This window comes from Dermacentor albipictus, unplaced genomic scaffold (assembly GCF_038994185.2).
Source record: "Dermacentor albipictus isolate Rhodes 1998 colony unplaced genomic scaffold, USDA_Dalb.pri_finalv2 scaffold_23, whole genome shotgun sequence".
NCBI lineage: Eukaryota > Metazoa > Arthropoda > Arachnida > Ixodida > Ixodidae > Dermacentor > Dermacentor albipictus.
This window is the reverse complement of record NW_027225577.1, coordinates 533,997-548,676: the sequence shown is the minus strand read 5'-3', so window position 1 is coordinate 548,676 and position 14,680 is coordinate 533,997. Positions and strand designations below refer to the sequence as shown.

Below are 14,680 nucleotides of genomic sequence, written 5' to 3'. Positions count from 1 at the left end.
TTTAGAAAAGGCTCTCAGAACTACGACATTCTTCTTATACTCTGTTTTCTTTTTGCATTACTTCTGCACCGAGTTTATTGAACATGCAACAGCGCCACTTATCACGTTGTGTCGATGATCAAGCTTAGCTTGTCTGCTTGAACGCTAAGCGCCCATCTAAAGCAAGTTTTTCTATAATACGCGCCGAAAAAGTTTGTGCTAGTTGCGGCCTATGGTGTTTACATATATAGCAAATAGGTCTACTTCATTAGGATTTGGTGTCTTATATTTATGTATGTTTTATTCAGCTACATGAATTGTACGTATTATGGGCAAATAATAAACCATTTCATCTTTTCATAATAAGCACTTAAGAAGTGTAATATGCATAATAGGGCTGTGGCCTTTCTTTATTTATTATAAGAAAGTTTGTGAGTGCCGCTGTTAACACGTGTCTGAAGGTTTCAGGCAAACGAGATACGGTTGCAAGCAGACGAGAAAACGAGCTTAGCAACGAGATACTTTATTCCAAAGAGATTAGCCTTACTGCGTGATAGCCTCCTCCCTGTTGATTAAGCTTGAATTTTTCAAACCTGGATGTTGGGTAAGACCATCAGGGCTCTTCGCTAAGTAACTTAGTAGACACGCAAGACATGACGCCAAAACACCGTCTTTTTTGTTTCCCCGATGTTTTTTCTCCATTAAACGTTTTCGTAGCACCATTGGCAGTCACTGAATGCATGGAACTAGCTAAAAAATGGCTGTGGCTTAGCTAAGATTAAGCCCAGGATGCGAAGCACACTATCCTTTATTTTAGTTGTTGAACCACTGTTTAGCCTGGTGAACTGCTGTTGCTTGGCTATATTTGGTTCGGCTAGACGAAGAAACAACTCATGCGTTACTCTGCTTCGCCTTCAAGAGTGGAACGCGACAGCGTTCCCGTCGACCCGCCAAGGGGTGTAAGACAATGGGCTACGGCGCAGCGACTACGCGCCCTGCATTGGACGCGGTGAGCGTCGAGCAACGCAGCGTTCGGCGCGGCAACGAAATGTGCGCCTGAGCAAGCGACGCACGCCTGAGCCTTAGAAACAGCTCGTTTCTAAGGCAATACCGCATTCACTAGAGGCGCTTTTGCACCGCTTTGAAGCATCGTACTCGTGGCTCAGTGGTAGCGTCTCCGTCTCACACTCCGGAGACCCTGGTTCGATTCCCACCCAGCCCATCTTGGAAAAGTTGAGCCAAAGCCACCTAGAAAATCAGTCTCTGTAGCACACCGCAACCTTCGCTTCTCATTCCAACGAGCAGCTCTGCCTCCAGGAGGCATCTCACCTCGTGAGTGTCTAGTAGAGGCAAGCGCAGCTGCTTATATACCGCCGTGACAGCGCGAGTTGGAGCCCCGTTTCTCCTCTTTCGTGACGTCACGGTGTCACGTGGTATTGAAGGCGACACCGCCGCGCCTGAGGAGCTGGGTTGCGCTCTCGTAATACGCTTCGCATAAAACGACCTTTTGCCTAGGCAGATGTAGACTCTACTTTTGCAGATCAAAGTAAAGCTTGGAAGTTTATGCGTTCTCTTCTCATTAAGTTCCGTAATGCGCTAAAGCATGGGTATAGAATGACGTTGATAGTTGGGACGCCAGTTATATATTACATATTACGCTAAAAAAAACTTTCGGTGGCTGGAAAATGTGATGTTTTGCTCAAGTTTAGTGTTAGCTAAAATACGAAACAGTGTCTAACTTACGACACAGCAGACTATTTATTGCTTGCCTCCCAAGACTCCCGAATTTTTCATAAAGCTTACGAATTTACGCTCATTTTACAATTTCACACATGCTAGGCCAAGGTTTTACGAAAAGCAAGTTATGTCCGTGAAAACGCTGCGCTCGGCCGTCCCCAAACTTTCCGTTGGAAGACTTCTGATGGTGAAAAGATGTAAGAGGCGTACTTGCTTCGAGCTAGTTTATATAAAGAAGATCCTGAAGCACTCGCTGAAGAAGGCACTGTGATCATAAAGCAGTGTGTTGCAGGCCACTGTTTGCTGGACCAGGTTGTTGCTGCTTGCCTGCTGCGTCTAACATTACATCATCCATATTATAAAGTATGTTTGTATACCTGAAAAGACGTGTACTCATCGGGAGCAAGTGCACTTCCTCCCCCCCCCCCCCCAATTCTGTTGCAGCTATCAGGTTGGCAGATACGCGCTTATAATGTCTTATCAAACATGTTATTTGCTGTTGTCCGTGATACAACGAACAGCGGTAACCACTTGCGACCACGTTGACCCTTCTCGACGACTAGCCGTCACACGAGAAGTCGGTCATGGTGCTATTCAAACTTTTACGTTCGAGTGAGTTGTTCATGAGACTTTGGCACTCCGAGGCGTTCACTACCCTCCTAATTTATTTTTCGCACGTTTGCCTTTTTTTTTTCTCCGCTGCTCTCTCACTTTTTTTTGTCACCCTTTTTCTGCCCCCTGCGTAGGACAGCAAACCAGAAGTTTCTCCTCTGGTTAACCTCCCTGCCTTTTCTTTCATCTCGGTCACTTTCTCCTTGCTCACACAGAGCAATGAATACTACGGCAGCAGGTCTGTGTAATTGCATTTAGCGCAGTTTTGCTGTATCGTTCAGCGGGCCGAACAATGAATTAATGACGAATATGTGAGGCGGAGATCTCGCCGGTCCATTTTGAATGTGCATATATTCACGAAGGGCCCCATCGCTCTCATTGGCACATTTGGTATGGTCCACAGACAGGGTGTTTCAGCGAACACTTTCAACACCTTTAAAAGTTGCTAGTGGCAGATATCACAATTCTAGTTCATGAGCTGGTCCAATCGAAGGGGCTGACCCCACTTGCAAAAAAAAAAATTAAAATTCAAGATCGACCAATGAACAAACATTCACTTATTACTTTTTAAAACTAATTACCTTATGGCCCATATTGCAATTTACAATTTTTAGCCATACAGTTTGCAAGGCGGATGTACTTGGAACGAATTCTCAGGGCGGCACCAGTTTCGGGATATTAATTCCCGATCTTTAGGAAGAAATGCATTTCGGTTCGAGTTATTTGTGTGCTACGCTTATTACAAATACGCTTAATTACAAATAAAACTACGCTTTATTCACAAATTAACAGCAGCTAAAGTGCATTTCTCCGCAAAGTTTCACTGTAAGTTCAAAATAATGTAGTAAATGCAAAGGCATTAAAGCAAATGTTGAGAAAATAGAATTCAAATGGATAGGTGACTACGAATATGCGAAAATTAAGGAATGAATAAAAAACGTAAAATAAAAGAAATTTAACTAAATTTGGTAGGACGAAAAGGAAACACTAAAGTCAGAATCCAGAGTTTAAATCATATTAGTGAGTTTTAGCGAGTCCATCCTTCCAGTAGAACCAAGCACGTCTATGTAATACCGGGTTATCGGACGATAGTAGCGACATCGTAACGACGCTTCATCTAACCTCATTGCCTTACAGAGACGCTTTCGTGTTCCATGAGTGTTCTTGTCGAAGAAAACATTTAAAAAGGCAGCGTGCTCACGATTACGCCGGTGCCCAAAATTGTACGAGCAATGAAGTTAGAACAGACTTGGTTACCGCAATATTAGCTGTGTGTTTGTCTGTTCGAGCCCTGCGCCACCAATCAGACCACCACACGTGCGCGTCTCCGCTGAGCGGGTAACTCGCTTGCGTACGCCGAAATATCGGACACGCTAAAACCTTCTATTGACCCTACAAGCGAATGCTGGATCGCAGTGCACGCCTTCCTGTCCCTGCACCCAAGAGTCGAGGCGCCCGAATTAGTAACAGTGAGTCACTCGCGCGCGTACCTTTCAGGGAAGGCCTATTCCTCTTCCTCCTCCTCTTCTTCCTCCTCTTCCTCCTCCTCCTCTTCCTCCTCGTCTTCCTCTTCTTCTTCCTCTTCTTCCTCTTCCTCCTCTTCCTCTTCCTGCTGCTGCACGGGGGCGGGCTTGGGTGCCGGGGGCGCGGGCTTGGGCGTCTCGACGGGCTTGGGTGGCTCGAACACGGGCTCGAGCTCGTCGTCTTCCTCCTCGTCCACCTCACGGCGGCTGCGCATCACCTGAGGATAGCAGAACGGGGACTCTCTTTATAGCGTGATCAAACAGCGCAGCAAAAAAAAAGTAAGCGACACAGGCCGCTGAGCTACTTGTCACACAGCGTTACTAATAATGAACTTGTTGGCGTCTTCAACCAAAACCTTGGGCTTTATGAAACTCTACGTTTGTGGGTCAAAGTGAGCCCCTTCGTCAGTGGTTAGAAGGCAGAAAATAACATAACCAGGAGCACCTCGCTGTGCATTTCGATGGCACTCTTTGCCTTGCTCTTCCCTTCTCCCCCTGATTGATAAATTTACTTTGCTGCCCACCATGCCCATCATCAACACTTTTCACTCTCTCACTTTCTCTCTTTTTAATCCCATTTCCTTTCCCTAAGGCTGAGTAGCAGGTCAGATCTTTGATTCCGGCTGGCCTCTCGGCTTTTCTAACACGATAAATGCATGTCTCTCTCTAGGTGTAATCGACATGAAGTGTTATGCCACACGGTGACAGACACAAAAAGAAAGACACAAAGCGCTCCTTCCTTTTTAGTGTTCATGTCACCCTGTTGCGACACGCTTAATCCCGGCCTAATATGACTGGCAAACGAGCCAACATCACCTCTCTAGTGTACAAAGCTGTAAATCATCGCTTCGTGCGTGTAGTTTTTTTCATTGTGCCCTATCTTTCTTTCCTTTTGCGCTGTCACTAACTACTACATATATTACCTATATGCTGCTGCCACCGTGATCGCTAGTATCTGGCAAGCATGTTACACATAGCAGGCGCAAAGGGGGAAAATGTCTAGCAATGTTAGGCAACCTTGTCATAACAAATGTTACCAACAATAGACTAACACGCCACTGTAGCGGCCGTTTCATAGACTCAAGGCTATTTTGCGAGCACTGCCTAAAATGACGGTAAAGAAAACGAACAATTGAGAATATCTTGGGGCTCCGTATACTATACTGAAGTAACGAATGGGTGTTCTCTAACTAAATGAATTGATTTCTCGAGCGAGAACGACACAACTGAAGAAAAAGATTGACGCCTCTTTTAATATACTGGTGTATTTACTCTGCGATGTAGCAAATCATCAAACAAACAGGCGGGGACCTGTTCACTATTAAGAGTTCTTAAAATATAACAAGCTAGGTTCTTCTATATACAGCGAAGTCCGCCTAGGCAAAGTCAAGCTTTTCCTGCGTGAGCAGGGCCCCCATTTATGAAGTCATCAGGACATCACACAATTAGTGTGATGTCCTCGTCACTTTGTCCTAGTTACTTTGTCCTGGTGACTTTGTCCTGGTGACCTTGTCCTAGTGAACTGGCGTCATTTGTGCCAAGCTTTGATCAAGACAGCAAATAAAAGAAAATGATATCTTGAATTTTAGATTTCTATGGAACTAAAAAAAGACCTGTTTTCCGCCCTAAAATTGCAAGCGGTGCGAATTACGTTATGTTTCAGCAAAGTGTCAGTTTGCTGTCGATAGTACCAAAGCCTGCAGCGCTTGACAAAATACCTGAGTTGAGCGTACGTTCAAGTAACTTTGGTCTATCCTTCGCGCCATTTTCTTTTCCATGCGTTTATCGGTAGCCAAAAGAGTTTAATCATCGCAATGAAAAACGTTCTTCCACTCGACACACCAGAAGGACGCAAGAAAGGATAGGGCAGCGCATTCTATAGATTTGAGAGCTCACTGCACTTCAATAATGTTTGTCGGTGATCCCTGCGCTACACTATCGCAATCAAGAACTGTAGACATCTACCTGAAGGCAACGGAATGAAAACGTGTCGCTCTACTAAGTGCTCAAAACACCAACCACCAGTAAGGGCCGTTACTGAAACCTAGTGTTTACTTTCTTCAAGGGCTACCACTGAGCCACACTTGAAGAGCTTTTTTTTTGCTTGCCTTGTTTCATTACCTTAAGCACATAACTGTCATTGTTGAAAATCTGTGGACAGCGCTATCCGAGCAGACGTTGAATTTCGGAGCACTTTGTGAGTATAACGAGCATAACCGTACAACCCTGCATTCACATGTCTTTGTACCTTCTCGCCCAGTGTAACATAGAACACCCAAATTGCTTTTAAGAGGCCGTATAGTGATTATAAACACTCATGACTGGAGCAAAAGTTTTCAGTAAGACTCAATGTTAAGCGGGGAACCTACCACTAGATGCCAAAACGTTATAGCTTCGAATACACACATCGCTACTCTAGCAATTGCTTCAAATGTCCAGGACCAATGTCCAGGACCAGGACATGGTCGTCCTGGACATGGTCCTGGAAATGTCCAGGACCAATGTTCATAAATAGCACTTACGCTAGAATTTTTTATAATAGCCTTTTCCAGCCAATACTAGCACCGGACACAGTATTAGCGAAGGCGTCCAACCAATGACCAAGAGCACTTACGAGCGAAAAAAAAAGCTTTGTGAATCCCGCCTCTCAATACCACGCTGCGTTTTTTCTCCACTAGCGTGGTCCGTAAGGCATTGTCGCAGACCGCAAGTTCTGAGCTTCATAACTACAGTACTACTTGACAGTCAGCACTGGCAGATAATTGCTGACATTACATCGCTGCCTTCAAACTAACGGATTACTACTGTTTTCACACTGCTCTGTCCCCTATAGCATCGACAGAAATCGCCAAACGGCGGCGCGAGAGAGCACTGACAACGACACAACCAGCGCTGGCTGGTGAGAGCTAATGCTGTTCCATCTCTGTCCTGTTTTGTTCAGTCGTATTGCCCTGCTCTAACCGTTCATAAGGAATTAATTCTCCCAACTGGAGAATAGTATTGGTCCTTCTTACCATAATGCAGTGCATTATTTCTTTAAAAGTGACGAGGCTCTTCTTTTTCGGTGTATTCTTTTGTTAATTACGAAAATGATTTGCGGGAATATTTCTTTGTTACTGCTGTGTTCTAACTGTTTCTTGTTTCTTTTTTTTTACTTTTGTCTTTGTGATCTGTCATCTTATTCTTTCTTCCCCTTTTACTTACTTACTTTTACTTACTTACTTTTAATTTCTGTTTCTATACCTCCTTCCTAAAGAGTAGGCAGGTGTCGCGAACCTCTTGGCGGCAGTTGCAAGCCTGCTTTTTGACTTGTGTACCTCTTTGCCCATTGTGTAGATGCATTAAATAATAATAATAATAATAATAATAATAATAATAATAATAATAATAATAATAATAATAATGATGATAATATGCCTCCCAAGCAAGGTCTGTTTTTGAATACAATGCAAGTCCCGAAGACAAATAGCGCTGCATCAAAGCAGACATATGTATAGGGCACACCTTTTGCCCAAACGTACCTGCTTGTTCTTGGGGTTCTCAGGGTCCCACTTGGGCAGACCACTACGACCAGACTCCTTGAAGCTCATCATCTTCTCCTCCCACTGCTTCTCCGACTCGGCGTCCAGCATTGCTTCGAGCCCCTAGGATGCGAAGTGCAAGAACGCCAAACATTTCATCAGGTGAGACGAGCGTGCATCAATGGTCATGTGCCTGTCGTTCGCTTTCCTTACTTTCGCACGAGAAGGAAATTAGTATCGACTGACACGCACACCGTCCGATCTGGTGTATCTTTCTTCTGACCGCATTGGCAAGCAGAGTTTCTTGCTGGAATGCGCTTCAGTAGCTTACAGGAGCGGTCACTTTCTGCAGTACTGGCTAGCAGTTATGAAATAGCTTTTGGCCACATGGCAGACTCCTCAGGGTTTCAGCAGGGTTGATCCTATGAAGCTGCCATCGTGAGAATAGCGCAGGGCGTTACGTCTCTGAATTTTATCGTACAGGCAGTTTGTGGCTGGGCGTGTCATATGGCGGTACCTGCCTTTACGTACGATTTCAACGCTATCAACGACGTCAATCTGCTAAAGTTAAGTTGACATAATTGCAGTTATACTGTGTTACTTTTAGCAGCCATGCACCTTCAGGAACGCAACCTTATACCTTATAGCATGTCACTCGAGTCGTTCGGTAATGTAGTAAGCTACGGCAGCGGTAATCATTCAGAATATATTGAGGGGATGCGGTTCCACTTCAAAACCTACCTAAAAACAAGCTCGTAGAGGAATTTCTCTTCGTCAACGCAAACCAGATTTATTCCTCAAACTAACCACATAAGTAATGTCATGTGACTTTCTCCACTTTACTCATAAGCAGTTTAGCACGTGCCCAGAGCTAAATGCTCCAGAAAAACACATGTTTCGCGTCACGTAGTCAAACAGTAGTATCAACATTCATGCTGGTAGAAAAAAGGAAGAATTGGTGGTTTCACAGAAAACACTTAAAGAAAACGTGCAGTGGAGGGGCAACATTCAAGTACACGTAGTGTGTACCCGTTTCCACACAAGCTGCACAGTCCATGAAACATGCAATGTGGTTAGGAGTTCAAACTAAACATAGTAGTCCATAGCCATGCTTGCATCCTCCCATGCATAGCATTAAAAAATATCATGTCTGTTCCAAAATGGAAGTTGTGCGCTATTATCGATGTGGTGTCGCGTACGTCGTCGATAACGTCATCGATGACTGTTATGCCCTCGAAATATCTAGTCACAAGGTCCACATTGATATACACCGGTTCCAACTGAACACGCAACACGATTACCTAAGTTTAACGGCAACAGTCTTTCGGTTCGTTTTGGTCAAAGTGTGTCCGTTCTTTTCAGTGAAACGTCCCTTCACCGTCAATTAGGAACATGTGTAGACCAAATTTTAGCAGTGATTGGCAATCAATGAAGGGACAGAAAACTTTTGTGGTGATATCTTATTTCTAGGATCTGCATACAGTTATGGTCTTAGCGTGGTCATGTGTCAAGTATGGGTATTGTTTAGTAAGATATAAAAAATCATTCCGTAAGTTAAAGCACTGCAAGTTGTTACTCTTCAAGAAATGTCTCGCAAGCTTTTACGGTGGTTAGCCTTGAATTGTTTATGTACTATGGTTTAGGAGGTCCTGGATGAGTTATAATTTATGGCAACGAGAAGCTGCTCTTTTCGGTGGTATTAATGTTCTTCGAAAACTAATACTAATTTTCCTGCTCAATAGCTTTACCTTCATGATAGGTACCTTGTATTTTTTACAGTGATTATGATAAATATTTCACTCCACCTGCCAGCTACGCGTTTGAATGAGTATGCATTTTCGTTCGATAGACTCTCTTCATTTTATTGTAACTATCGGAAGTCGTATTGACACTACGTTTTCTTGGCCCAGTGCTCACAGCAAAAACGTTACTTATAATTCCTCCACCAGATGACAGATCTCGCTATTCTTAAGTTGTATAGCATGGAAGGAGGTTTTCTTCGATGAGGCAATTGAATAACGTTGGCCGTGAGAAGCACGACTTGATGACATTTTCCCCTAATATTTTCTGCCTGTGCTTCCTAGTATTGCCGTTTATTCTGTCGAAAAGTTAAGAGCGTCACTGCCAGTATTATTATCTATGATCACTTGGTGCAGGTAACTTTCTCTTTGGGGCCTTGATGACTCGACTTGCTAGTGCAGCTTCTCGGTTTTAGGTGTTAATTTTCGAAGGGAAGAAAAACAAAACTCGTCGTTGCAATAGTAACAAGGTGAACATATGTGAAGCGAGGGCAAGCCTGCGTTCCTCCTAGAACGAAACGTACGCCAGAGAAGAGTTCACGCTTGTCGACGAAGGTGCGGCGGTCCGTCCTTCGCTCGTACTTGCTGGCCACCTGAATCTTGGGCTGTGGCCACACGACGGGGCAGAGAGCACGGAGACGGGCACAGGCGACAGCACACACCGCAACATTTTGCGAGTGGACACGGGAGTTCACGAGGGATCGTCAAGGACAGAGAGAGAGAGAGAGAGAGAGAAGGGGAAGAAGAGAGAGAGAAAGAAGAGAGACAACATCGTGAGCGAGGCAGCAGTTCGCGCTACGCTACTCACACCGTCGTAAAGCTCCCTCTTGTCCTCGAAGGACCGCCTGTCCAGCCGCCGCTCGTACTTGCTCGACACCTGGATCTTGGGCTACCGATTGCGCATTTCAGTAAACGCTCCCACCTACTACACGTTTGGTCATTTATAATTCGCTCCTTATATCTACTCAATCAATGAAGCATCAGTCGCGGATAACGGTGACACTTCCTCTCGTTGGTGCCTTTCGGCGAAGCCCGTCTTTGCCTGCCGTTGCTGATAAATATGAGTTGTGGTCTCGCAATCGTAATGGGCAAGTGCTAGTGAAGCCCCACAACATTTAAACATGCGATGTAATGTCCGAAGGCGTACCATCCTTTTCAGATTTACCGATTACTGTTCATTGAACCTCTCCTTGTATGTTTCCGGTCACCTTCCTGGTTGTGCTGCATATTGATATCTTCACAGGTCTCAACTTTCCGTGAACGCTTTGTGACAGAAGAAATTAATGTGAAAATTTCTCTCACCTGTCTGAAATGGTATGTTGTACATATATATATATATATATATATATATATATATATATATATATATATATATATATATATATATATATATATATATATATATATATATATATATATATATTTATATATATATGTATATCTAAACGTATCTAACGAATCATAGTTTGCATCTTTAAGCAACAGCAACTTGGCGGGCTTCAATGACGCAAGCTTTTGCCAAATTTTTTTTGCTTCAAGCACAAGATTATTAGCAGGGTTACTGTAGCTGACAGAACTATGCCCTGTAGAAACTGACTAAATAAAATAAGCTTCTGCTAAGCGTAGAACAAACTTCTTCAACTGACACAGGTTCCCTGTGTGCTGGGTGGGCGTTCCGCCAACTTGTTCGCTAGAACGTAATATTGCGCACAAGTCAAATCTCCAGTGCACATCTGATATTAGTACATACTACACTGAATGAAAAGAATACGCAACTCTAACACTCGAGTGTTTTCATTTATTCAGACCAGGGGCCTCATAACGTAAAACTATTCTAATCAGATTTTGTTCCGCTCTCATGATGTCAAATTTGCATAACCACCTATGATATAAGCATTGGCAAGTGAACCGCAGCGTTTTTGGAACAACCTAACCAAACGCTAACCTTGTTTACAAGACGCCACTCATTTTTTTATAAGAAATAGCATGGTATAAATTTACGGATTTTTCTTATCTAATTGGTAGTCAAGGGGCGAGGAGCACGCAGGAATTGAGAGGATTTCTGTGGGTCCGCGCTAGCGCGCTAAAGGTAGATAACCAGATGATGAGAGTGGTGGTGGCTGCCGCGATTGGCCCGCTTCCCCTTGCTTACCTTACGGTGGCTGTTCTAAAATCATGGCGGCGTGCAATGGAAGGTTAGGAATGCCGCTAAAACGGATCCTCAACGAAGTAGATTTGGCAGAGTGATGTCGCATACGTGCTGAAAGTGCTCGTCAACATTATACTGCTACGTAAAAACTTTTATTCTAGGCAAAAAAAATCCGTTCGCCTTGGCAACTTCGAGTAGCCAGTGCCAGAGTGATCAGTAGGCCGTCGTCTTATAGTCCTTTCAGAACCGTAATTCTCCGGATATTCCACAAGAAGTTCAATTTTCTTCGGCATATTAATGCATCTTTCATGCGTTCATGTTACATTCTTGTGGTGAGTGCTCGCGGTATTGTGGCGTCGCGTGACAGAAAGGCTAAGTAAGCTTTCGACCAGCAGGGGAGGGCTGATGGCGAAAAAGGCGTGGAATCAGAAATAATTATTTTTTCGTTTGTTCGGTGTAATCCTGAAAATTGGTGAGCACACGTAATATCAAATGAGGAGTTTCGGTTTTCGTGACATCGTGTGACAAACAGGCAAAAATATCTTGTGACCAATAATGATTGCAGAAATGGAATAGAAACAGTTTGGAATAGCTTTACGTTACAGTGCCCCAAGTATGCGACGTGCACGGTACAGCTATGTCTACTATCCTTTCATGACTGCCCGTGCGTTTTTGCACGTTCTAGTGCTCTCGACAATGTTCAGAAGCAAAGACAACTTACCGGGTGCTTGCCCTGCAGAGCTCTGAAATGCAATAAAAAGCAGTGTAAGTTATTCAAATTTGCTCTGTGATTCCGTATACAAAATACCTTACACTACAACAATATACATACAAAACGCTATATAGCGCATATGTATCTGCCCTTAAACGTGGCTTAGTGAATGCTGAGCTTTACAAGCATATTATAAGCGTCAGGGATGTGCTGATATAGGGTCATATTGAAGGCTTTAGGAGTCTAAAGCCAGGTGAAATAATAACTTCATATCCTGATTCTTCCTTTGCGGAAATCACTGAGCAAGACCTCACCATGCAACTCTCGATTTTTACGGAATTTAATTGCATCTCTGTCTGCTAGTTGTCTCGCATGGTGCCTTGCTCTCACTCACGGCCCCGTTGGGGCCTACATGCCAAGCTTCTAGTGAACGTGGGTCTGGCGTATCTCCCCTGTAGAATTGATCGATCGAAGCATTGATATTGCCAAATCACCTGCAGGAATTCACATTTTTCTCATCGTGGTGGTGCGCAGAGAACCCGAGTTGTAAGGCTGTCACTTACTCGGGGTCGAGACCCTTCTTGAGCGCCCTGCTCCTGTTGATTTGCCGCTGACGCTCTGCCAGTTCCTTCAACTGCAGGAGAGAAACATGCACACCCAATATTGTTAACAATGATTGTAGCGCTGTATCGTGGGTTCCTGTAAGACACCGCAGTATACCTGAGGGTGCAACAAACGTGCGAATTATATTACTTTTGGTCAATAAGGCGGCAGAAACGCGCGCATTCGTGCGTAGAAGCATTTGATGTTATTTTTTTTTTTGGAAGAGCCCCAGTCATGACAGACGTAACTTAGATACTCGAATGATCGAATAGCAAGCGGCATTTTACATCACCTGAAATTTTTGTGGCGTTATTCGCAGAGATCCTCGTTGGAATGGGGTGCTTCCTGTTGGATAGCCGCCTTCGCTAAACGTGTAAATTCGTAATCGCGATTGGCTGTGACCCGCTCTTACGAGCAGTTCCGGCGTGAGTGCTATCTGTGATCGTGGGCACAGATCCGTGTAGTGCGCTAGGATTTGTTCAACTGGCAAAGTAATGGTAAATATTGGCAAATACCAGCTCAACGTTTAATATAATGCGAACGTTTACCGGTCACTTTACTGGAGCCAAGCAGCCTCCGGTTTGACCGGAACGTCCGACAGAACATTTGAGCTCCGAAATGTTGTGCGGAGTCCCAAGGGAACACTTCCGTGAGTTTTAGGTGCTCTTCCAATGCATTCTTTGTTGTGGTCAGCAGCTACGCTAACTCAATGACTTGTTTTACCGTTGTAACATCAGCAAGTCGCGTAAAGATTTCACGAATTTTTCCAACTACAGAGAGGTGCGTACTATGCTGATCAGTTCATTGGCATCCGTAAATTGAATCCTACGGGTAATTGGCTGGCTTGAACATAAGAACTGTGGTTTAACGAGACAAGCCCCTTTGTTCGCTGGGGCAACAGTGGTTGCCTTGATTAAGATAAGGTCGAAACGTCGGCTAATGGTCATTGGAAATCCTCATGTTACTGCGAGCATTTGTCTGCTTTAGTTCGAAAACAGTTATTTTCAATGGCGCAGGCAGCAAGCCATACTTTGTCCGACGATTTTGCCGATTTGTATTTGCTTCTTTGGGAGCCATGATGCGGTAAAGAGGCCGCGTAGGGTCTAAAAAAGTGCACTGTACTCACATCGTAGTCCTGCCTCTTCTGGCGCTCCTCAAGATCGTACTTCTCGGACTCTAGGCTGACGACCCTCTCCCAAAGCTCCTTGGCCTTCTCACGCAGTTGCTCGACGGTCAGGCCTTCGATCTCCAAGGGCTTGATGCGGAAAGACAGGATGGCCTTCTTGTCCTCTTCCATCTGCTCCTTGGTCTTACCCATCTCACCTCGAGCGTACATGATGTTGGCAAACTGCAAAAGCAATCGCATACGATTAAATGAAGAAGCGGATGGCAATTTCTTTGTTAATGAGCTCGCGGAACAGCATCGATGCGACGGCGCGAAGATTCTCTGAAGTAGCGTTGCGCACCTACGTACTCCTATCATCAATTCCTGCAAAAACACCTTTTGAGATGTTTCATTATGCCCGCGAAACTTTCCGTATGCTTACGTACTCTTTGCGTATAACTCCTCTGATGTTCTGAATTCAATGTGTTATATCTCGTCCAGAAAATGTCACGGAGAACATGAAAATGATGTACTGAATGTTATGCAGTTTCATTAAAAAGTTCTAAAACCAGCTGCCATCGGCAGCCAAATACTTGATCATTTCTTTTGAAATCAACACCGAAAGTTTCATTAAAGTTATTTCGGTATGCGCTCCGACAACAACTCTCCTTGTATTTTGGAGCGACGTAGGACACCTCAATTTCCTTGAATCCGGCAAATGTTCTTTCTTTTTTTTACCTTGATCACGCAATTCGTATCACGCTCGTTCTGCATCCGCATGTGCATATTGCAAAATGGAAGCAGCGCGCCTCATGCCTTCTAAAGAAGCCGACTACCGCGCGTTAGCTCCCAGCGAGCCTATGACGCATGCAGGTCCTCTTCGCTGCAGGTATAAGATGCAGTTGATTGCTTGTTTCCTACGCGGTTCCTATCGTGCTCC

The 14,680-nt window shown here is 44.4% G+C and overlaps 2 protein-coding genes across 3 annotated transcripts in view; one reads left to right on the top strand and one right to left on the bottom strand.

The window, feature by feature from the left end:
* The window catches only part of LOC135898911 (sodium- and chloride-dependent glycine transporter 1-like), a 968,957-nt gene that overhangs the window by 672,318 nt on the left and 281,959 nt on the right, over positions 1-14,680 (top strand). The gene's annotated exons all lie outside the window — the stretch shown is intronic.
* LOC139052456 (troponin T, skeletal muscle-like) overlaps positions 1-14,680 on the bottom strand; it is a 32,828-nt gene that overhangs the window by 2,789 nt on the left and 15,359 nt on the right. The window contains exons 6-11 of one of the 2 annotated variants that reach the window (XM_070529570.1): positions 13,762-13,983; positions 12,596-12,666; positions 12,042-12,063; positions 9,980-10,060; positions 7,373-7,495; positions 3,819-4,069 (exon numbers count right to left, since the gene is read on the bottom strand). In XM_070529570.1, coding sequence (XP_070385671.1) covers positions 3,833-4,069; positions 7,373-7,495; positions 9,980-10,060; positions 12,042-12,063; positions 12,596-12,666; positions 13,762-13,983 — 756 coding nt within the window. In that variant the 3' untranslated portion in view covers positions 3,819-3,832. Of the gene's footprint in view, positions 1-3,818; positions 4,070-7,372; positions 7,496-9,695; positions 9,777-9,979; positions 10,061-12,041; positions 12,064-12,595; positions 12,667-13,761; positions 13,984-14,680 lie in introns of both variants that reach the window. The other variant, XM_070529569.1, reaches the window with a different exon arrangement.